The sequence below is a fragment of the Mirounga leonina genome, unplaced genomic scaffold (genome assembly GCF_011800145.1).
Source record: "Mirounga leonina isolate KUSES-001 unplaced genomic scaffold, KU_Mleo_1.0 Mir_125, whole genome shotgun sequence".
Taxonomy (NCBI): Eukaryota; Metazoa; Chordata; class Mammalia; order Carnivora; family Phocidae; genus Mirounga; species Mirounga leonina.
Window position 1 is genome coordinate 28,475,965 of NW_023270305.1, and position 24,326 is coordinate 28,500,290.

A 24,326-nucleotide genomic window follows, 5' to 3' on the forward strand; every position below is an offset into this window, starting at 1 on the left:
TTAGCCATCAGGGAAATCCAAATCAAAACCACACTGAGATACCACCTTACACCAGTTAGAATGGCCAAAATGGACAGGGAAAGAAACAACAAATGTTGGAGAGGTTGTGGAGAAAGGGGAACCCTCTTACACTGTTGGTGGGAATGCAAGTTGGTACAGCCACTTTGGAAAACAGTGTGGAGGTTCCTCAAAAATTTAAAAATAGAGCTACCCTATGACTCAGCCATTGCACTCCTGGGTATTTACCCCAAAGACACAGATGTAGTGAAAAGAAGGGCCACATGCACCCAATGTTCATAGCAGCAATGTCTGCAATAGCCAAACTGTGGAAAGAGCTGAGATGTCCTTCAACAGATGAATGGATAAAGAAGATGTGGTCCATATATACAACGGAATATTACTCAGCCATCAGAAAAGATGAATACCCAACTTTTACATCAACATGGATGGGACTGGAGGAGATTATGCTAAGCGAAATAAGTCAAGCAGAGAAAGTCAATTATCATATGGTTTCACTTATTTGTGGAACATAAGGAATAACATGGAGGACATTAGGAGAAGGAAGAGAAAAATGCCAGGGGGAATTGGAGGGAGAGATGAACCATGAGAGACTATGGACCTGAGAAACAAACAAGGTTCTAGAAGGGAGGGGGGAGGGGGGATTGGTTAGCCCGGTGATGGGTATTAAGGAGGGCACATACTGCATGGAGCACTGGGTATTATACGAAAACAATGCATCGTGGATCACTACATCAAAAACTAATGATGTATTATTGTATGGTGACTAACATAATATAATAAAATTAAAAACTACAAAAAAAAAAAGAAAAGAGAACAACAGAGAGAGAGACTTCACAATATGTGTATGAACATTACTCAAATCAATAACTCATATATGAAAGATGCATGGATGGACAAGACCCCAAAGAGGTCCAGGGATTTTTAATCTGGAAGGCTTAAAGAGCCGAGCAGAAAATTCAACTGTTGCCTACTACAAGGAAGCAGAATTTGTAGTTTGAATCCTGCCAAGTTAGAAGGGTAAAGTAAAGTCAATGGCTTTCCACTGAAGCCCCAACAGGGCCATCCCTTATGTATAAGACTATGTCCCAGGAAAAGGGATTTACCCAAGGACTAAAGGTAAAATTAAAACAAACTAAAGGCAAAACCAAAAAGATTCTTCCTGACAAAGCATGAAACAGCCTCCACAAATTCAAGTTTATCTGCTTGTGATTTAACTGGGAAAAAAACTCAACACTCTTTAGAGGAAGATAACAGGATCCAGAATGAGTATTCTTCACAGTGTCCAATATACAATAAAATGTTATCAGGCATGTGAAGAAATAGGAACATGTAATGCATAATCAAGAGAAAAACCAGTCAATAGAAAAAGGCTCTTAAAATGACCTAGATTTTGAAATTAGGAGAAAAGCATTTTGAAAATATATAATGAATGTATTAAAGAGTGAACTGAATAGGGGTACCTGGGTGGCTCAGTCAGTTAAGTGTCTGATTCTTGATTTCGGCTCAGGTCAAGATCTCTGGGTCATGAGATGGAGTCTCATGTCAGGCTCCACACTCAGCATAGAGCCTGCTTGAGATTCTCTCTCCCTCTCCCTCTGTGCCTCCCCCAGCCCATGCTCTATCTCTGTCAAATAAATCTTTTTTTAACAGAAGTATAGGTAAGTATTAATGACACTTTTCCTTCTTATCTTAAACTTTTTATAATTCAATTGGCCGTTTAAAGCAAAAATAATTATAAGTATTTAGAGTTTATAAAGTACATAAAAGTATATGCCATATATATTTCTTTTAATTTTTCATTTTAATTCCAGTATAGTTAACAGTGTCACATTAGCTTCAGGTGTACAGTATAGTGATTCAACAATTTTGAGGCACATTTTCCAAGGAGTCTGGCATTATCCCTTCAACCTCTGTGTCCTCATTTGTAAGTTCATTAATAGCAATACTTATCCGATAGGATTACCTGGAGGAATAAGGAAGATTTTGTGAACCAGTAGAACTCACTACCATGTTCATCAGATCCTATTGTCAGGGGTTTTTTGTTGTTGTTGTTGTTTTAAGGTTTATTTATTTATTTATTTTGCATTTTTTTTCTTCTTTTATTTTTTTAAAATTTTTTATTGTTATGTTAATCACCATACATTACATCATTAGTTTTTGATGTAGTGTTCCATGATTCATTGTTTGTGCATAACACCCAGTGCTCCATGCAGAACGTGCCCTCTTTAATACCCATCACCAGGCTAACCCATCCTCCCACCCCCCTCCCCTCTAGAACCCTCAGTTTGTTTTTCAGAGTCCATCATGTCTCATGGTTCATCTCCCCCTCCGATTTCCCATATGGACACAATAACACAAAAGATGAGAAATAGTGTACATGGAATTATATTATTATAAGGTTCTTATATTATACATGAAGTGTTATTAAAGGCAGACTATTATAAGTAAATAATATATATTGTAATAGAGAAGATAGACTGAGACAAAAAGAAAACTCTTTAGTTAATCCAGAAGTCATGGAAGGAGGAACAAAAATTAAAGACCTAAGGAGATAGTCTGTAAGTAGACTTTTGCCCAACACTATCAATAATTACATTACATGTAAATGGACTGAACATTCCAATTAAAAGGCAAACATTGTCACAGAGGGTTAAAAATAAGCAAGTTCCATTTATACACTTTAAGGGTAAAGACAGATAAGAAAAAGATATAGAATGCAGTTAGAACATAAGAGAGCCCATATTAATATCAGATAAAGCAAACTTTAAGACAAAGAATATTACTAAGGATAAAGAAGGTTATTTCATGATGATTTAAAGGTCACTTCATCAAGAAGAGAGAACAGGGCACTTGGGTGGCTCAGCTGGTTACGTGTCCAGTTCTTGGTTTCGGCTCAGCTCATGATCTCAGGGTTGTGAGATTGAGCCCTGCATTGGGCTCCGTGCTGGATGTGGAGCCTGCTTAAGACTGTCTCTCTTCCTCTCCCTCTCCCTCTTCCTCTCCCTGCGCCCTGCCACCCTGCTCTCGCTCTCTCTCTCTCCCAAAAAAGAGAGAGAGAGAATAGCCTGAAATAGGTATGCACCATAACAAATGTTTAAAATACTTGAAGCAGAAATTGACAACTCAAAGGAGGAGCAGACAAATCCAGTAATTGATGAAACAAATAGACAGAAATTCAGTATGGCTACAAAAATATGAACAACACTATCATCCAACCTGAACTATTTAGCATTTATAGACATTTAATGAAAACTAGACCCAGGGACTACAGTGCTATCCATAAGACAGTTCTCAATAATATCAGTCAATAATTTCTTCAATATATTTATTTATTTATTTATTTGAGAGAGAGAGGGAGTGCATGCATAGGGGAGGGAGGCAAAGGGAGAGGGAAAGGGGAAGCAGACTCCTTGCTGACTGAGGAGCCCAATGCTGCCCAATCCCACGACCCTGAGATCATGGGTCGGTTGCTTAACCTACTGAGTCACCCAGGCGCCCCTCGGTCAATAAATTTTTTAAAAGATTGAAATAATACAGAATGTTTTTTCTATCAACAATGGCATTAAATTAGAGATCAATAACAAAAAGATATCTGGAAAGTCTCCCAAATATATGAATAGTAAGGAACACATTTCTAAATAATCTGTGAATCAAAGAAAGAATCACTATAGGAATTGGAAAATACTTTAAACCAAATGATAATGAAAACACAACATACCAAATTTTGTAGGGTATAGTGAAATTTCCTTACAGAGAAATTTATAACTTGAATTGCTTATCTTAGAAAGTAAAAAAGATTTTAAGTAATGAAGTAAACTTCTACCTTAAGAAGTTAGAAGAGCAGGAGTGCCTGGGTGGCTCAGTCGTTAAGCGTCTGCCTTCGGCTCAGGACATGGTCCCAGGGTCCTGGGATCGAGCCCCGCATCGGGCTCCCTGCTTGGCGGGAAGCCTGCTTCTTCCTCTCCCACTCCCCCTGCTTGTGTTCCCTCTCTCACTGTGTCTCTCTCTGTCAAATAAATAAAATCTTAAAAAAAAAAAAAAGAAGTTAGAAGAGCAAAATAAGTGGAATAAAGGTAACAATAAAGATTAGGAAGACATTAACACAGTAGAAAACAAACTATAGAGAAAATCAAGAAATCTGAAAGTGTCTTCTTCAAAATGATTGATAAAATTGATTAATCCCTAGCAAGATTGACCAAGAGAAAAAGAGATAAAGCACTAACAATATTAAGAATGAAAGAAGAGACATTGCAACATACAAGACAGATGTTAAAAATACAAAAAAAGGAATATTATGAACAATTTTATGCAAATAAATTCAAGAACTTAAAACAAATTCCTGGAAAAATACAACTTTGAAAAACAAGCAAAAAATGGAAGATGTAAAAATATCTATTAAATGAATTTAATTTGTAGTGGAAACATTCCACAAAGAGAGCTACAGGTCCAGATGGTTCTTCTGTTAAATCCTGTCAGAATTTAAAGATAAAAAATACCAGTCTTACACAAAACTCTTCCCAAAAACCATATGACTGATGATACCAAGAACTAATGAATACATTACAAAAAAACTTTACAAATCAATATTCTTCATGAATATAGGTAGAAATGTATAATAAAATATTAATGATGAAATCCAGAAATATATAAAAAAGGAAAATACATCACTAAGTGGTATTTATTCCAGGAATGCAAGGTTGATTTAACATTCAAATATGTTTGTCAATGAAAATTGCAATATTGACAAAATAAAGGAGAAATATTGCATGATTATATAGCGTGGAAAAGAATTTTGGGAATATCCAACACGAGTTCATGCTTAAAAAGTCTTAGCAAACTAGGAATAGAAAGTGGTTTCTTCTTTTGAAAGAGCATATTTATAGTAAACCTATAGTTGACATCATATCTAATGGAGAAATATTGCACATTTTCCTCCTTAAGATAGAGAACAAGGCAAGAATGTTCACTTTTACCACTTCTATTTGACATTACACTGGATATTCTAGCTGTGCAACAAGGCAGGGAAAATAAATAAATGACATAAAGATTATAAAGGAAGAAGTAAGTCTATCTTAATTTGCAGATGAAATAATTATTTACATAGAAAATATGAGAGAATTTACAAAAAAGAGAAAACCCCAAAATCCTACCAGAACTAATAAATCAATATGAGGTCACAGGATATAACTCAATATGCAAAATAAATGTCATTTTTATATACCATCAATAAACAACTGTAAAACAAAATGTAAAAATGAAATATACAATATCATTTAAAAAACATGAATTCTTAGGACTACATTTAACAAGTAAAATTCAAGCAATGCAAGATCTGTATCTTGAAAACTAGAAACATTGCAGAAGGTAATTAAAGAAAGCCTAAATAAATCCAGAAGTATATCATGTTTGTACATGGAAAAACTCAATATTGCTATGATGTGCGTTCTCCTGAAATTGGTCTATAGATTTAACACCACCTCAGTCAAACATCTCAGCAGGAACTTTTGTAGAAACTCACAAGCTGATGTGACAATTCATATGGAAATACAAATGGCCTAAAATAACCAAAACGACTATGAGAAAGTTGAAGAAATGTAGAGGCCTTGCATGACCTGATTTCAAAGTTTCTGGTAGTGCTCCAGTAATCCAGACAGGATGGGATTGGTGATAGGATGAACAAACAGATCAATGGAACACTGGAGAGTCCAGAAATTGACCCACACATATATGTTCATTTGATTTTTGACAAGGGTACAAAGGAAATTAAGTGATGAAAACATAATCTTTTCAACAAATTATACAGGAAACTATATTTCTGAATGGAAACTAGGTATCTGAGTGGGGGAAAAATGAGCCTTGACTTACTCCCTGTGTAATGCACAAAAATTAATTTGAGATTGATAATAGACTCTAAGTGGAAGTGCAAACTATAAAACGTACAAAAGGGAAAAACACAGGAGGATATTTCTGTGGAATTAGAGTAAATCAAGATTTCTTAGAAAGGAAGTAAGGAGGTAAGAAGCACTGACCATTAATTAAATATTAATTAATAACATTAAATATTAATTGGATTTTTTTTCAAAATTAAAAATTTGTAAGAAAACAAAAAGGCAAACCTTAATAACCTTGGAGAAATTATTTGCAATCATGTATTTGCAATACATGTATCTGACAAAAGACTTTTACCTAGGGGTGCCTAGGTGGCTCAGTCGGTTAAGCGTCTGCCTTCAGCTCAGGTCATGATCTCCAGCCTCTCCCCCTGCTCGTGATTTCTCTCTCTCTCTCTCTCTCTCTCTCTCTCAATCTCAAATGAATAAATAAAATCTTTAAAAAAAAAAAGACTTTTATGCAGAATGCATGAAGAACTACAACTCAGTGATAAAAAGACACAATCCAAAAAAAATTTGCACAGACTTGAAAAGACACTTCACAAAAGAAGATAAAAGAATGGTAATGAGCCCATGAAGCCTTGCTTAACCATATTAGTCATCAGGGAAATAGAAATTAAAACCACAGTGAAATACCACGGTGCACCCACTGAAATGGATTGAACTAGAGCCGAATGATGACACTCGATCCTGGTGACAGTGTGGAGCGACGAGAAAGTGCATTGCTGTTGGTAGTATAAAAGGGCAGTGACAGAAAGTTTGGCATTTCCTTATAAGGTTAAATACACACCTACCCTATGACCAGCAATTCCTTCCCTAGGTATATACCCAAAAGTGATGAAAAAATGCTCACAAAAATATTTGTACAACAATGTTTACAGCAGCTTTATCAATAATAACCCCAAACTGGAGAAAACCCAGATGTTCATCAACATGAGAATTGGATAAACCAGTTGTGATGTAGTCATACAATGGAATTATACTCAGCCAAAAAAAAAAAATGGGTAAACCACCATTAACGTGCAACAACATAAGTGAATTTATAGATGTTATGTTTAGTGAAAGAAGCCTGACATGAATATGACTCTATATATATGACATTCATTTAAGAAGGGGCAAAATTAGTTGATGGTGTTATGAGGATCACAGACTGGGAGAGTATGGTATTGACTGGGAGGGAGTATAAAGGGGGAAATTTCTATATTTTTGTCCGGGTGGTTATATGGGTGTATACACATGTTAGAAATCATCAAGCCGTAAACTTAAGATTTATGCATGTGATACATCTGACTGTATGCATTTTATACCTCAATTAAAACTTTTAAAAGATAGAACTTAAACAGTGCCTCCCAGCATTTAGACAGGCTGTTTATGTTACAGGCACTTCATCATCTTTTCATATATGAAGCTGGAAACTTAGCAGCTTCCAACAGGAGGCCTCAGCCGCTGAATCTTGGTATACTAATTGAGGGAAAGAAGAAACGGCTAATTACAATAACAATTACCAAGTGTCAGTTTTGTGCTAGATACCTTCCAATGTCCTGCCAAAACACAAGGGTAGGTGCCCAGGCCAGCTAGCAGCATGGAATCTGGAGAGCATGGTGACAGTTGATGGGTTTTGATCTAGGCCAGCGGCCAGGATCACAGGAGTCTGACAAGAGGTGAGCTGTTGAGAGCTGGCTCTGAAGGCAGGCAGATATACCTTAGAGGTTCTGAACCTTCTATTTAGAGATCTTGATGTCTGGGAAGCTGGACCACAGGAAACAGGGCCCTGGATAAGATGGAAGGCCCAGTCATGGACAGGTAGGCAAGTCATCCAGACAGAACAAAGGGACAAGACAGAACTTAGGTTCAGAGAAAGTCAAGTCTATGAGGACATGTGCCAAACTCTGGGCTCATGTTTGAAGAGCATAGCATGGAAATGACATTTTCCTAGTTTATGGCACACTGATTACTAGTGAATTGGACGTGGTGTAAGCGGTTGAATACTGAACAGCATTTTCTTCTTCAATTTTGTCTATACGGTTTTTTTCCTAGTTTTGTGAACATCGTGTAAATTTAAGATGCACAATGTGATGATTTGATACACATAAATATTGTGAAATGATTACTACAATAGTGTTAATTAACACACATACCGCCTTATACGAGTAGATTTTTTCAAGGGGCGGGGAATATGAGACATTTAAGATCCAGTCCTTTAGCAGCTTTTAAACATATCATACAGTATTGTTAACTGTTGTCACTATGCTGTACATTAGATCTCCAGAACTTATTCATCTTATAATTGCAAGTTGGTACGCTGTGACCATCGTCCCCCATTTTCTCCACTCCAACCCCTGGCAGCCACCATCTACTCTGTTTCTGTGACTTCAGCTTTTTTATATTCCACATAAAAATAAGTTTGTATAGTATTTGTCTTTCTATGTCTGACTTATTTTACTTAGCCCACAAGGTCCAACCATGTTGTTACAAATGGCCGGATTTCCTTCTTTTCCATGGCTGAATAATTTTCCGTTGTTTATATATACACAACTTTATCCATGCCTCCATAGACACACACTTAGGTTGCTTCCATGTCTTGGCTAGTGTGAATAATACTGCAGTGAACATAGGAGTACAGATAGTGATTTCATTACTTTCAGATACATCCCAGAAGTGGGATTGCGGGATGATATGGTAGTTCCATTTTTAATTTTTTGAAGACCTTCCATACTGTTTTCCATAGTGGCTGCACCAATTTACATTCCCATCAATAGTGCACAATGATTCCTTTTGCTTGCCAACACTTATTATCTCTTGTCTTTTTGATACTAGCCATTCTGACAGGTGCAAAGCAATATCTCATTGTGGTTTTGATTTGCATTTTCCCTGATGCTTAGTGATGCTGAACATCTTTTCATGTGTCTGTTGCCCATTGGTCTGTCTTCTTTGGGAAAATGTCTATTCAGGTTCTCTGCCTATTTTTTAAATAGGCAGGATTTTTTTTTACTGTTAAATTGTATGGGTTCCTTATATATTTTGGGTATTAACACCTTATCACATAGACGGTTTGCAAATATTTTTTCCCATTCCATAGATTGTCTGTTCGTTTTGTTGTTTTTTTTTTTTTTTCTGTGCAGAGACTTTTTAACTTAATGTAGTTCCACTTGTTTATTTTTGTTTTTGTTGCCTGTGCTTTGATGTCATATCCAAAAAATCATTACCAAGACCAATGTCAAGGAGCTTTTTCCTTATGTTTTCTTCTAGGAGTTTTATGTTTTCAGGTCTTATATTTGAGTCTTTAATCCATTTTGAGTTAATTTTGTGACTGGTGTAAGATAGGGGTCCAATTTCATTCTTCTGCATGTGGTTATCCAGTTTTTCCAGCACCAGTTATTGAAGAGCGTATCCTTTCCCAACTGAATATTTTTGGTTCTCTGGTCAAATATTAGTTGACTGTATATGGTGGGGGGGAGGGGACGGTGTTTTCCAGTCTCTTAATTCTGTTCCATTGGTCTGCACGTCCTTTTTTATGCCAGTACCATGCTGTTTTGATTACTGTGGCTTTGTTTGAAATCAGGAAGCGTGATTATCTTTAGCTTCATTCTTTCTCAGGATTGCTTTGACTATTCAGGGTCTTTGTGGTTCCACATGAATTTTAGGATTGTTTATTTCATGTGGCATTCTAATAATTAAAGGAAGGAGTCAGATACATCCTATAAAGAACTTGACATCTCCCAGTCTGGCCTTTCCACCGAGAGTGCTAAGTCCAGCCCATCCACCTGCCAGCTTAGTGGCTTGGTGGTGGGAATGTACAGTCAGGTATTGACCTATAATTTCACGTGGCAGCTCTTGGTGACCTGTTGCCCTTCCTTCCCTGCTTGCCAGCGCCTCAGGCTGTTGGAATAGGCTGTTTTGTTGTTGTTGTTGTTTGTTAATTTCCAGTGTTAATTCCCCTCTTTCTCACAAGTGCCTCAAATCCCTCTCCCTCCCAAACCACAGAAGCTCACACTGAGGTGGTCTCGACATTCGGCAAAGTGTGCTCTTTCAGGATTCCTAAAAGGTTAGCCAAAAATAAAAGCCTCTTACTGAGAGTGAAATAAAAATGCTTCATTGGAACTTCAGATATATATTTAAATAAACAATTAGGGGAAAAAAAGAGAGAAGACCTGTAAAGATGTTTGTTTTTACTGAATATTTCCTTGTTTAAAAGATGTTGCTCCCCAGTGACCTAGTACACCAATCACTCTGCGAGTCTGGCACTGTAGAGATGACTGGGGCACAATGGCTGTCCTCCATGGACTCAGCCTGCGAAGGGAGGTGGCAGGAACATGGGTCAAGGGGAAGTGCATCGAGAGGGGTCTGGAGCAGAGGGAGGGCTACCCCATTCTGTGGGGAAGGGTGGCCCACAGAATTGAGCATCTGTGTGCTGAGTCTTGCCTGGTAAATAGCAGAGCATGCCATTTCACACCATCCCCAGGCAGAGGTGCGTAGAACCTTCCAGGCAAGGCGTGGGATGTGAGTGAGCAACTAGCATATTCAGGCTGAGCCTCAAACCAGGCCACATCCCGGGTCCTGGGCTAGAGAAGCTAGCGAGAGAGTGACTGTGGTGGCTGGTAGGCCCTCACTGCAGTGAGCCTTGTGTCCCCTACTTGCAGGCCTGAGAATCCTCTATCCTCCCTTCAAGTGACGGGACTGTGGCCTGAGCACATTGGTGTCAGGAAGATCATTCTAGAGTCAGTGCTATGAGGGTGACCCTTTAGAAGGCCACAGTAACCATCATCCCAGAGGAGTTAAGACATAGCCTGAGCTGTGGGATGGTGACAGTGAGCATGAAGGGTGGTCAATGAAACTTGGGGTAGTTGGATGGGGGAGAAAGCCAAAGTTGGGGTCGAGGGTGGTCCCAGGGCTCCAGCTTATGCACCGGGAGGATAGGCTGCCATTCCTGGAGAAGGAAACATGGAGCTCTAAGGAGTTCCAAGCTGCAGTGGGTTCTGTGCTCTCCAAATCCCCCATGGGGTGGGCTTTCTGTGTGCTGTACCCCTGGCCTTTTACTCGCAGCCTCGAGAATACCTCGCTAGCTGTCTCCTGGTGAAGCACTAGCTGAGCTGCTGCAGAGATTCAGGAAACAAAGATCTTGAGGCCTAACATCTTTCACATATTAAATGTACATTGTTCTGCCTTCTGTCACCTGTAAGCAGTCACTAAGGGCAGTCAGGTTCTATAACACAGTCTTCGGCTAAACGTGAAGATCGTATTATTGAAACAAGATCTTTCCAGCTGATCATACTCCAAATGCATGCTTTGGTGCCTGTAAAATCTATTTAAGGCCTCCTAAATCCCCCCTCCTATTCCTCCACCCACCAGAACTGTTAGGAAGAGAATTTTAAAATGAGGAAGTGGTTAAGAAAGGGAGAAGGTATCAAACATTTGTTTATGTATGTATCTGTTGTTGGAAATTATCAAGATCGATTTCAGGAGCATAGAGTTCAAATGTATGCTAAATGACCAAAGAGAATGTACCATCCAACAATCATTTTCTATTCTGAAAGGCTAAGTAATGAGAAGCAGACTCTTAATTTAACACAAAAAGGAAAAAGGAGGAGGAATTAGGAAGTAATATATTCAATTATAGGAGCCCTTTGCCAAGAGCTTATTGATTTCATGTTCTGACAATTTCAGTTAAGCCTTAGGGGGGAAAAGATTTAGCAACCGGTCAGATCAAACATGTGTGGCCCCCCACTCCTGGAACTCATGCATGTGTAACAAAAATAGTCAGGTCTTCGCTAGGAATGGGCTCCATCTTTGGGGTCTGTTCATATTGCCAGGCCCAAGACCAGAGCTTGGAGGATTTTGCAGGTGAGAGAAGGGGAGCCCCCAGAAGATCCGACAGACACCGTAACTGTGGTGCGGGGAGAGGCAGACCAGGAGCCTCGTGTCCTGTTTTTGCATAGATCCCACGCTACTGAATTCCCTCTTGCGATTTCTCTGCCCTCTGAAGCCAGTTTCTTCTCCAGTCCCTCCCCTCATGTCCATGTCTACCCTGACCACCCATCTGTGTGAAGGGGCTCCTTTTTGTGGTCATTGGCCCTGACCGCTGTGCTGGATGCTGGGCTGGTCACAGTCCTGCCTTGGTCAGTGCAACGCATACACCGCAGCGTGGAAAGGCTTCCACAGATGGATGTGTTGCTTGGTGGGGGCCCTGACCACACGCGAGAGGGGGAGCTGTCGGGAGGCTTCCTGAACCAGGAGGAGGCAGTCTGGTAGGGCAGAGGGCAGGTGGAGAGAACTGCACGTGAAAATATCTGAAACAAGAGAGGGAATGTGTCCTGGGACTGGATGTAGTTCAAGGTAGAGAGGAGCCGTGGGATGTGTGTGTGTGTGTGTGTGTGTGTGCGTTCATGCAGATGCGCGCGCACCTATACACGCATGCACATTTGTCTTGGAATGCATATTTATTGAGAACCCGCACCCGGCACCACTGGGGAAGGAGAGCAGACTGTCTATAGGGGAAGCCCCTGTGTAAACAACGAGGGCCACGTGGGGTGATGTCTTTGCTAATACAGCTGTGCTGAACAAGCTCTGTTGGGGACTGGGGACGACAGGGTCCAGCAGGAATTCCTTTGACAGGTTGTACTCTTTGGAGCCTCATCCATCTGTGTTCCGGTGGGTGATCTAGGGACCATTACTGGACTTTTCTGGGACTTACTATATAATCAGAATGTCTTTCTTGGGGCACCTGGGTGGCTCAGTCGTTAAGCAGCTGCCTTCGGCTCAGGTTGTGATGGGATCGAGCCCCGCATTGGGCTCCCTGCTCGGCAGGAAGCCTGCTTCTCCCTCTCCCACACCCCCTGCTTGTGTTCCCTCTCTCACTGTTTCTCTCTGTCAAATAAATAAATAAAATCTTAAAAAAAAAAGAAGAATGTCTCTTAGTACAGAGACAAGCACTGTGGGACACGTGAATGCAATCAGGAAGCCTTAGTTGTTGGACCCCTTTCTTCTATCATGTTATTCATCATTCTTATGTTGTTTCTCTAGGAAAACATGTGAATCCCAGCCTTTCACCCCAAGGGCTTATCTCCCCAAACAAGGGCTGTTCCATCCACCCCCACCCCTGTAGTGCTGCCACCTGCCACCTTCTAAGAGAAGGGGAGATTCTCGTGCAGTGGAGCCTGGTCCACCGCTGGGATGGGCAAGTATCTGAGGTTGGGGGTGGTAGACAGAGGGCCACTGACTCAAGCTCTGAGACCAGACATGAGCCCCATAGCTGGCCCTTCCCCTTAGGCTCCCAAAGCCAGGACACAACCCTCTCTGGGCATTTTGAGCATATTTACTTTTCCTTCTCATAGGAAACAAGCTGGAACAGTAGATATAAAGGTATCCTGCTGTGTCCTTTCTCCCAGGATGTAGGAGGACGTTGAGCTAGATGTGTTTCTCTGGCTGTCCTGGAATTGCAGTGTAGGTTCAAAGGGCCGAGATGCAGAGAATCTCATACTCCCAGTTCAGAAAGCCACCAATGAGCTGCCAGCTGTTGGACCCAGACACCCTGCTTTCTGTGAGGCACTAGTACAGAACTGACCAACACCCAGCCATCGATGCAGGAAGAGGCTGGGGCCTTTTGGAGAAGACAGAATTCAGGAAGAGTGGCTGTGGTGGGGAGGAGAGGGGTCCCCTTCCCAAAGCCAGTCAGAGAAAACGAAGTTAAATCAGGAGGAAAGTCGAAAGAGAAAAGGTAGAATTAATTTGGTGTGTGGAACACCCAAGACAGGAGTGAAAGGGGAAGCAGTGGATTTCGCCCAGGAAAAAAGACAGAACAGGAGGGGGGCCAGGGGGGGGGGGAGACCGAAACACAGAAGGGAAAAATACAAAAGGGCAGGGAAAACCTAGAAAAACAAAAACCCTAGAAAAAGAGAAAAATATATAGAACAGCAGAAAAATACAGAAAAATTAAAAATAGAAAAGGGTGAAAAAGTGGTTGAGTAAGTCTCAAAACAGAGGCAGAAAGAACTTGAGAGAGAGGGAACTATACAAAGTTTTTTTAAAAAGAAAGACATAAAGGGGTACCTGGGGTGGCTCAGTCAGTTAAGCATCGACTCTTGGTTTCAGCTCAGGTCATGATCTCAGGGTCGTGAGATCAAGCCCCATGTTGGGCTCCGTGCTGGGAGTGAAGACTGCTTGAGACTCTCTCTCTGTCTGCTCCTCCCCACCCCCACTCTCTCTCTCTCAAAAAAAGAAAAGAAAAAGAAAGAAAGAAAAGGAAGACATAAAAAAATATAAGAAGGCAGAAAGATATATAAAGAACCCCCCACCCTCCTATCCGACTCATGAAAGGCAAGACAGAATGTCAAGTAAGAGGAGCAACAAGAAGGCAAAGATGTGGGCTGAGCAGGTGAGGAGCGGCCCTTCCTGGTCTGGCCATTAGCTCTGTGAGGATGCCCCTGAAGAGGCAAAGCAGCCTTTGGAAGGAGTGTGGCCCTGGCGACACCTTGATTCTGACTTCCAGCCTCTAGAACTATGAGAGTATACATTTCTGTTGTGTGACCTCACTGGATTGTGGTCATGTGCTACAGCAACCTTAATATAAATCCTTAGTGTGACATTACCTGTTCCTATGCTCACGAGATCAGTAAGTTCCAAGCAAAGAAATGGGAAGAGGACAAAGAAGAAAAAAAAAGGCACATGCTAGCTCAGGCTGTATTCTTTTTTATTAGGAAAACAATAGCTTTTATAGAAGCACCACCCAGTAGACTTCTGCCCACTCTCCTTGGCCATGGGGGCTACACATCTAACTCTAGCTATAAGGGAGCCTGGGGAGGTGAGCATTTTTTAAAAATCAACTTTTATTTTATATGTGTAATTAATATATGTTAAAATTGACCAATTTTAAGTGTAAAATTAATGAGTTTTGGAAAGTGCATATAGTCTAGACATAGAATATTTCCATCACCCCAAAAAGTTCCTTCCTGCTCCTTTGTAATCAAACCACCCCCCCTTGCTCTGACTCCTGGAAAACACAGATTTTTCTTCTTAAATAAGATTGCCTTTTTTTTATAATTTAATGTAAATGGAATAGCACAGTATATAGTCTTTTGCATTTGAGATCTGTCTAAATTGTTGGGTGTATTAATAATTTGTTCCTTTTTATTGTGCAGGAGTATTACTGTGTATGGCTATACTATAATTTGGTTATCCATTAACCAATTGGTGGACATATGGATTGATTCCAGTTGGGCTGTTATAAATGAAGCTTCTTTGAACATTCTCATACAAATCTTTGCATGGGCATGTATTTTTATTTATCTTGTGTAAATATCTAGGAGTGGAATGGCTGCATTCTATGGTACGTATGTGTTTATAAAAAACCACCAGATGTCTTCCAAAGTGGCTGTATCGTTTTGCCATTTTGCCATTCCCACCCACAATGAGTTCTAGTTGCCCCACATCCTCACCAATACTTAGTATTGCCAGTCTTACTCCTGTCAGCCATCCTGGTGGATGTGTCGTGGTTTCTCTTTGTGGTGTTAATTAGCATTTCTCAAATCTATTTCGTGTGTTTATTTGCCATTCATTTATCTGCTTCGGTGAAGCGTCTGTTCAAAATTTTTGCCCATTTGTGAAAGTGGATTTTGTTTTCTTACTATTGAGTTGTAAGCTGTCTTTGTAAATTCTGTATAGACGTCCCTTATTACATGCATGATTTTTCAAATATTTTCTCCTAATCCATTAGTTGTCTTTTCATTTCCTTAAGGTCTTTAAAGAGTGGAATTTTAATTTTGATGAAATTCAACCTTTTTGTGTCTTATCTCACAAAATCTTTGTCTGTCCCAGTGTCACTAAGATGTTCTCCCATGGTTTCCTTTGAATTTTATTTTAGATTTAAGTCTTACATTTAGGTTTGTGCTCGACTTCAAGTTAACTTTTTAATGTGGTGTGAAGTAAGGGTTGAGGTTCATTTATTTATTTGTTTGCTTTTGTAGGAGGATGTTTAGTTGTTCTGGCACTGTTGAAAAGACTTTTTTTCCCCATTCAATTACCTTGGTGCCTTGGTCGAAAATCAGTTGACCATGCCTGTATGGCTTTCTGGACTCTTTTTTTCTCCATTCATCTATTATTTCTATTCTTATTCCAATACCATACTGTTGCATTTACTCTAGCTTTATACTAAGTCTTGAAATCAGTTCGTGTAATCCTCCAACTTGTTTTTTTTTTTTTCTCAAAATGGTTTTGATTATCCTAGATCCTCTGTATTTCCATATAAGGTTTACAATCAGCGTGTCAAATTCTACACACACAGAAGTCTGCTGGGATTTTGCTTGGCATTGTGCTGAGTCCATAGATCACTATGAGAAGTGACATCTTAGCAATGTAGAGTTTTCTGGCCCACAAGAACAGTATAGCTCTCCATTTGTGTGCTCCTTTTCAATTTCTTTCTGCAATGTTTTTTCCTTTCCGTGTACAGATACCGCATATGCTGTGTAAAATGTATCTGTGAGTATTTCATATGTTTGATGCTGTTACAATGATATTTTTATTTCAAGTACCAATTGTTCATTGCTAGAATATAGAAATTCAGTTGGTTTTTTTTTCAAAATCTTGCATCTTGTGACTTTGCTGCTTAATTTGCTAATTAGTTTTAGTAGCTTTATGATACATTTCTTAGGATTTTTTACATAGAAAATCAGGTCTTTCTGGATGAGAGTTTTACTTATTCCTTTCCAATCTCTAAACCTTTAATTTCTTTTTCTTGCCTTATTATCCTGGCTGGAATCTGCAACACAACATTGAGTAGAAGTGATGACAGACATTCTTGTCTTCCCAATCCTAGGGGGAAAGCACTCAGTCTTTACTATTAAGTGTGACGTTAGCTGAGGTTTTTTGGTAGATCCTCTGTAGGGAGATAAGTATTTTTAACTGGATATATTGCTGCCCAAATCTTTTGGGGTTTTTTCTAGAAAAGAAGAAGGGAGAATGGACATAGGCATCCATCAAAAGGGAGGCCAGCAGGGGTTTCTTTATGAGTTCAGCCCTGTCTTAACTGTGTGATGATTTATTAGGAAGTAAGCATTTATTTCCATTAGAGGTTTTAAGTGTGGAATATGGTTCACATTACACATGACCATGTGTGACAGTGCATCTTTATGAACTGTATTTGGGAGGGACAGGTGCTGCCAGGGAACCAACTCCCCATTAGTCCATTGGGAGGCAGTGTAGCCTGTGGTTAGAAACATGGGCTCAGAAGCCTGGGTGCCTAGTCCCAATCCAGCTCTGCAACCTTGGGCAAATTCCTCACCCCGTGTCAGTTTTCCACCTGCAAAAGGAAGGTATCAAAAGATGTCAGTAATTCCTACCTCTGGGGCTTCTGAAGACTCAGTGAGCAAATGCAATGAAGAGCTTAAAACAGCATCTGTTGTCTGGTGCATTTTAAGAAGGCTTTAGTTTACATAAGGCTAAGTTACATACAAGTTTTCAGTAGCAGGTTTACTGCTTGAAGTAAAGAACAGCCATCCATTAAAAAAAAAAAAAAAAAAAAAAAAATCCACTCTCCAGAAACCTCCTATTAAGGTTTTGTAAGGAGAGAGGATTAGATACTTGATTTTTGTTGTTTTGCATGTTATTGGTACAACAAATACATTTAAAAATCTTGTGTATTGCATAGGCAACTATCAGCTGGATTATAGTTGTGGGCAGTGACACCCTAGAGTTCACACGGAGTCTACACTTAAAGGCTGAACCAGAGTTTGACCTTCTGATCTGCTTGTTTTGACCACTTGACAGTGGGCTGGAATGGGACCCCACACACTGTCCCTGGGCTGCCCCACCTGGACGTGTGGACCACTGTGCAGCCCCCAATTGGCTTCAGCCTATTATTTCTTGCCAGTAAACTCTAATTCAAGGGGACACAGGCGTCTCAGTCAGTCTGTCACTTTCCTGGGCATCTGCCTTTCTATCGACATGTTCCAAGTCCTGGGTGCCATCCTTCAGTGGGGGGTAAGTCATGCCAGCCTTCCTGTCTGGTGTGGGGTGTGAGGGGACACTTGCCAGCAGGAACGAGGTTACTCTGAACCTGCTCAAGTGGGTCCTGCTGCAGCACTGTGATGCTGACATATAAGGAAAAGCACTTAGGAACAGGCTGGCAGGCCTTCAAGGGGCCTTTCCCCTTAACTTGAACTCGCTTTTTTTATTTTTTGCCTTGTACTTTTTGAGGGTGCAGTCACAGCGAGTTTTGTAAAGGGCCTTCTGCAGTGTTTTCTCATCTGAAGTCCCTTCTTCACACAGGGTCTACATTGTCCAGCCAATTTTCTGTTTCTGGTTTTCTCTAGATCAGGCCATTGAAAGACTTAAGTGTGTATGTTTAGTTTTTTAAAAATATAACATGCCCTCAGCTCTGTTTGGACACATCTGCACACTATTGTACCCTTCCTCTCTCCTTCCCATACAGCCAGGGGGGGACAGGGAAGGGACGACCAACACATGTTTAGGAGAGCCCACCCACGAGGCCCCAGCACAGACTGCCCGGCGTTTTCCTCTGCAGTGTGATGGGTAGCGTTTGGGGACAGGAGTATTTGGCCAGCCCTTGTCCTCACCTCTGCCAGAGATGTGCTCTAGCCCGTTCCTTGAGAGTTGATTCTCTATCACACCTTTTCAGCTGTAATTTTGACACCAGTACCAAGAGGTACTGATTCAGGGAGCGAGACAGACATTATCCTCTCCCTTGACTGTCATAAGACGCCCCAGTTAGGTGGAGACTCCAAGGCTCATGTGACATGATCCTCCAAACTCTGCCTGCTGCTCCAGGTAATCATGCTAAATTATACATGGGAAGAGGCTTTCTGCAGTGCTGTTTTTCCACTGGAGCACAAAGCGTTCTGTTATAGGAGGGCTTTGACAAAGCAAGTCCTCCAGGCCCTGCAGGAACCGTGGAGCTGCAGGGGGCAGGTTACCTTCCAACCACAGGGCTCGGCATGTGAGTTTAAAACAAATGGGAAGCAGATGCATAGAGTCTGACTTTCTATTTGAGTGTCGTTTCTTTGAGCAAAGACAAAGGCTAAAAATTTAAATATCAAACTGTTAGGTTTTCGAAACAAAAAAAAGAAAAGGCAAGAAGAAACAAAGAAAAGTCAGAAGTGACAAATTTAACACTCTTCTCTGGTCAGATAAGAATCTGCTCTTAGCTCCACGTAAATGACTAACTGCCAGCTTCGTGATTCGGCATCTTTCTCTTTGTGTATTTTCTTCATTCTTATCTTCTTCTGGTTCTATTTCCTCACTCCTCGCCAACTAAAAAACAGCAACAACAACAACAACAACAACAAAACAAAGCAAAGAACAAAGTAAAACAACTCCCTTGGTTGGTGTGATTGAAAGATCACCTTCCATAGGGTATACCAGCTGAAGGGATGGATGATGTGGAGGTGCTGTGCATGCAGGTTCCACGCTCCTGGGGGCCCCTCACACACATCACACCTGGCCACGGCCAAATGCCAGTTCTGGAGACCTAACAGGCATTCAAGAAACAACTTGAGAACGAATGGAAGTACCTGCCTACAACAAAAGGAAGGCGGGAGGGAAGGCAGGTTCGTTTTGCTGCAGATTAGACTTACGCAGTTCGTTCTGTTATTCCCAATTCCTCAGGCAGCGAGCGACCCAGTTAACACAGTGTCGCTTTATCAATGCTTGCACTCTCCCCTTCACATTGTTTCCTGGACGCCTGTTCCATCTCCAGAGTCGGCAGCTGGTAGTGGCCACGTTTGCTCTGTGTGAGGAATTCCTACAAACATAGAAGCTGGACTCACAGTACACTGATGGCATTTCTTCATCAACAAATAACTTCTGTGGGTCACGGAGGCCAGCCTTGCAAGTTACCCAGGCTTAAGGTGGTATTAAAAATGTGCAAATTTGCCATCTACCTTGTTTCTAAGCTCTGTTCTCCGAGAAGATCATCGGTGGTTATTTCTATTCTGTCCACTTGACAGGTGATGACCAAGAAAGAGGACTTTTTCAGTGCCTGGAACTCGTGTCTTCATCATGTTGCCTCCCTGTCTCTGGCACACATCCATAGAGGTGAGTTGGCTCTTGTTGAATATTTATAACTGGGAGGCTCTGGGGGCTGCAGGGTACCTGGGAATAAGACTGCAGTCAAAGGACAGTCCCCACACCAGCCCTCACGTTGAATGTAAGGCCCCGAAATAACTTAACCTCCAACTTACCAGGAACACTGACCAAACGACACCCACAAAACCCAACACTAAACTCCGGGAACAGTGCATCCAACACAACCTGACGGTTGCCAACAGCACAGGTTTGATAGAAGCCAGCTGGCAAACGGCGGGCCCCTCAGCTGTGGCCCTCTGCCCAACAGGGACTGCCATTCCCACGTAAACAAAACGGAGGGTGCACGCACAGCTAAAGGGAGGGTGCTTTAATAGGATCGCTGCCTGCAGAATTTCAAGTACCGCAACTCACTACGTCAACCTAATCCTCGAATTAGCGAGAACCCAGTTCAGCCTTTTAAAGTGGTGCCTCTCAACCAGAGGCGACTGTGCCCTCCTGGGAACATTTAGCGACATCTGGAGACATTTTCTGTTGCCACAACCAAGCAGGGGTTGCTAGTGGGTATAGGCCAGGAACGCTGCTAAACACCGCACAGGCCGCGGACAGCACCCCAGCAAAGAGTTACCCTGCCTCGATGTCAGGAGCGCCGGCACTGAGGTTGAGCATCCATTTTGATCCCAACAAACCCAAATCACAGAAAATAAAATGAAACTTTGAAAACAGAGTAAGATCCATCAAGATACGGCAATTTATTCTTGAAAAATTTGTTAGCCTCAAGAATCATTCGTACATTCATCATATCCTCTTACCTCGGGGGGGGTGGTCTTAAAAAGGCTCTCACTGTGTTTGTTTGTTGTGTGGGGTTTGCCGTCCCACCAAGTACACAGCTGGCCCTGGGAAGGCAGGGTCCGGTTTGGTCACCACCACAGCTCCGGGGCCCGCCTCCCAGTCCTGGTGTGTCCTCAGGCACCATCTCGTGGGGTGGAATTCCTGGATGGGTTCTGTTAAGAGTCAAGCCAGCAACCCGGGAGTGCCTGCATCCCACCCGACCTCACAGCCTGGCCACCACCCTCCCTCCCCAACCAGGCAGTACCAGAAGAGCAGAGCACCACATTATTAGTCACTGTGGGGCTGCCCAGTGACTAATAATCGGAGGCTGCCCTCCCTGCAAGCTGACAAGAGCCAGACTGGGGTGAACAGACCGAGCCTGGCCTCTTCTCTCCCTCAAGGCGCAATCCAGTGCTTGGGACCTTGGTGAGCTTCATGACACAGGGCTCAAGAGTATGGAGAGGAATGAGAATGCACAAGTGAATATGCCCAGAGCATGGGTTCCTCATGGGGCCTGAGGACACCACACCCAGGGAGCAGCCTTTTTCCACAGTGACCACATTCCGTCATAACCACGGCCTCATTAGCACCCTAGATTTGGATTGATTTCCCCCTTGTCCCCGGGGAGGGAATGGAGGAGCACAGCGTGGGGCTGAGAGGGGCTGAGGGAGGGCAAAAGATTCCCTCCCCACAGGTCATTAAGGCACAGGATTGAGTTCCCTCATCTGTGGATCCAGAAATTTTAATTTGTCTGCACACCCACAGTATATGAGGCTCTGGGGAACTGACTTACCTTAATCAAACTCAAAGGTGACAGCTGTATAAACCAAAATGCCAGTTTATTCAACACAAATGAAAACCCAACTGCTGAATCATTCGTACACGCTCCATCCTGTGGGGAACTCTCCACATGGAATTCAGGGATAGTCAGAACGTTGCAAAAGGTTGGACTGTTTGGACAGCTCTTGGAGGAGCATCTGAGCGTCCATGCTGGCCTGCCTGCCACAGAGGCTGGGTCCTGGAGCCCAAAGGCTGTCTGCTTCCTGGACTGTCTTGGTGTGCTCAGCACCAACCTCAGCCCCTGAGAAATTTTTGCAAACCACCTCTACCCCTCTTCTGTTGGTAGGGTATTTTTTTTCAGATTTGTTGATCAGGCTAAAACTTACCTGGGATATAAAGCAGCACACGAGGCACCTTTAATGAAGGCAGTTACGTCCCAGGCCTTCTTCTTCACTCTGTGTAGACATGTGTGGCTCCACTCTCAGGGCTGTCTGTGGCCCCAGCACCCGGGCTCCTCCCGTTGCTCCTCTGTGTACTGACCCCAGATACTACCCTTCCCAGGACACGAGCAGGAACCACGTGGACTCCAGGTGGCACATTTCTAAACATTAGGATGTGAGAGTAAATTTGGAGGGGGGCATCAAAGAATCCCTGAACTCACACGCCTTTGCCTTGGAAACACTGACCATTACGCCTTGAACCACTCATCCCATCTGTTGAGAGCAAAATTAAGTTTAGTGTGAGGGTTGAGAACTCCGGCTCCAGAGTCCGGTTAACTGAATGCAGAGGATTTGTTTACCTCTATCTGCTGTGTGACTGTGAGTGATTAACCTCTCTGAGCTTTCGTCTCATCTTTGTTTATAAAATGGAGATAATGTGATATTTACCTCATGGGGCTATTGAGACTACACTTGAAAGCCCTTACCTTAGCATCTGATCCATAGTTAGGGTTCAATAAAAATTTTTTATTACTGTTAATTACTACTCTACAAAGTCCTTAGTTCCCACTACCCAAGTGGAACATTTAGATCCTTGTTTCTTAAAGCGTAAGAACAAGAGAACGATTAAGCAAGTTAGGTTCCAGTGTAGGAAGTCTTAACATGGGCAGGAAACATCAAAGATTTACTATTGCCACAGCACAGAAGAAATCCGAATGGATTCCCTACCTTTTACCCGTTAATAACAACAGCAGCAAAAGTGATTATTTTCAGGAAATTGGCCCCCTTCAGTGTCAGAGGAAGACAATTTGGCTGTAGAAAGTCACAGAAGAAAAAATAAGAAGAATTAGCTCAATGACAGCATCTAGAAATCCCAGGAATGTTTTGAGATCGAGAAAGCCGTCGTAATGAGGAGGTTTGAACAGATACAAAATGGGTTCTCATGGTAGGAGCGCACCAAGCACACACTGCGCAGGGACAATCCCGTCAGCGTATCGTTACATTTAAATAGCATGCTGTGCTGCTACCAGAGGTCCCCAGGGGATGGGAGAAGCAGTAGAAGGAGCCCATCTGTCTTCGGTGACTGGGCCCAGATGTTGCCTTTGGAGACTTTCAAAGAAAGAGCACAAAGGAGGGAAGGGAAGGATCAGTCCGCGAAAGCGCAGACCTTAATGTCACCCCAGATGAAAATGAACTCAGAATCTAGCCATTTTTATTAGGAAAAAATGGACAAAAAGCCTTTTGGCATCAGTATCCGTTGTCACCTGAAGACTCGGGAAAACCATGTTTGAAATAAAAATGTTAAGCAGTCTCTAGTGGTTTCTGAAGTGGGATGTAACCATTACAATGATAAATTGTTATTTTTCTGTGATCCACATTTTTATCTTGCCCTAGAAAGAGCAGCTCAGAAGCACAGTGCTGTCTGAACCCCTAAGGGTGTGCCAATTCCTAAATAAAAAAGAGAAACTAAGCACTTTTATTAAATAAATTACATCCACAATTCTCCAGCTCCATGTAGAACTGTCTCTTGGTTTTTCCCTCCTCTGAGCTTGAAAGGTGCTCTCATTATGCTGCAGAAGTCCCTTCTCTGGTTCTTAATAAAGTGACTAATAATCTAGAATGTTCGCATTAAGAGCACATTGTAATTACGATTAGAATATGTAAGTAGTGTGGTTTTCTGCCTATCAGAGGATTAATTTCAGACTCCTCTCAGGGACGATTTGTTTCCAAACCAGACTTTCTTTGTTAATAAAAATGTGATCATATGTGTTATTACAGCATTCTTGCTGTATTTTATCCGTGAGTGCTTACTCCAGTATCCTTCATGTGACCGGGGTTTTCGCCCCCATTGTTAATGGGGCTATTCTTTAAACAAACTACATTCACCTCGATTTTGTTTTAGCTTTGGCATTCATCTTCCAGGGAACTTTGGGAATATACTTACCACTTCAATGAACGTGCATTTCGCTATTCAAGCTCAGAAAAATAAAATGCCATAACTTCATCCAGGAGTCTCGCATGAATTTAGGGCCTCGTCACCCCCCTCCCCTTACACTCCACTACAGAAGTGCCCCAAGACTCTAAATCCTCTGCACTTGAAGAGCAAACCTGCCCTCTGGGGTGGAACCGAAGTCGAAAGTCAACACATCTCATTTGAATACAGATTTCTTCAGTGTGTTTTGCTGTTGTTGCTGGAGATGGAGGTCTGGCAGGTGGGGAAGGAGGGTAGGTACCACAGGTATTGTGTTGGCTGAGACAACCTGTGTGCCTTCTTTTCCCATGGGGACCCTCTGCTGAGTGGGACGAGATTTAGAAGCAGCCCCAGCGTGCCCTGACA

The 24,326-nt window shown here is 42.0% G+C and overlaps 1 protein-coding gene across 1 annotated transcript in view; it reads left to right on the forward strand.

Moving 5' to 3' along the window:
* The window catches only part of ACOXL (acyl-CoA oxidase like), a 322,912-nt gene that overhangs the window by 230,578 nt on the left and 68,008 nt on the right, over positions 1-24,326 (forward strand). Inside the window, exon 15 of the mRNA XM_035001042.1 lies at positions 19,865-19,952. Coding sequence (XP_034856933.1) covers positions 19,865-19,952 — 88 coding nt within the window. The remainder of the gene's footprint in view (positions 1-19,864; positions 19,953-24,326) is intronic.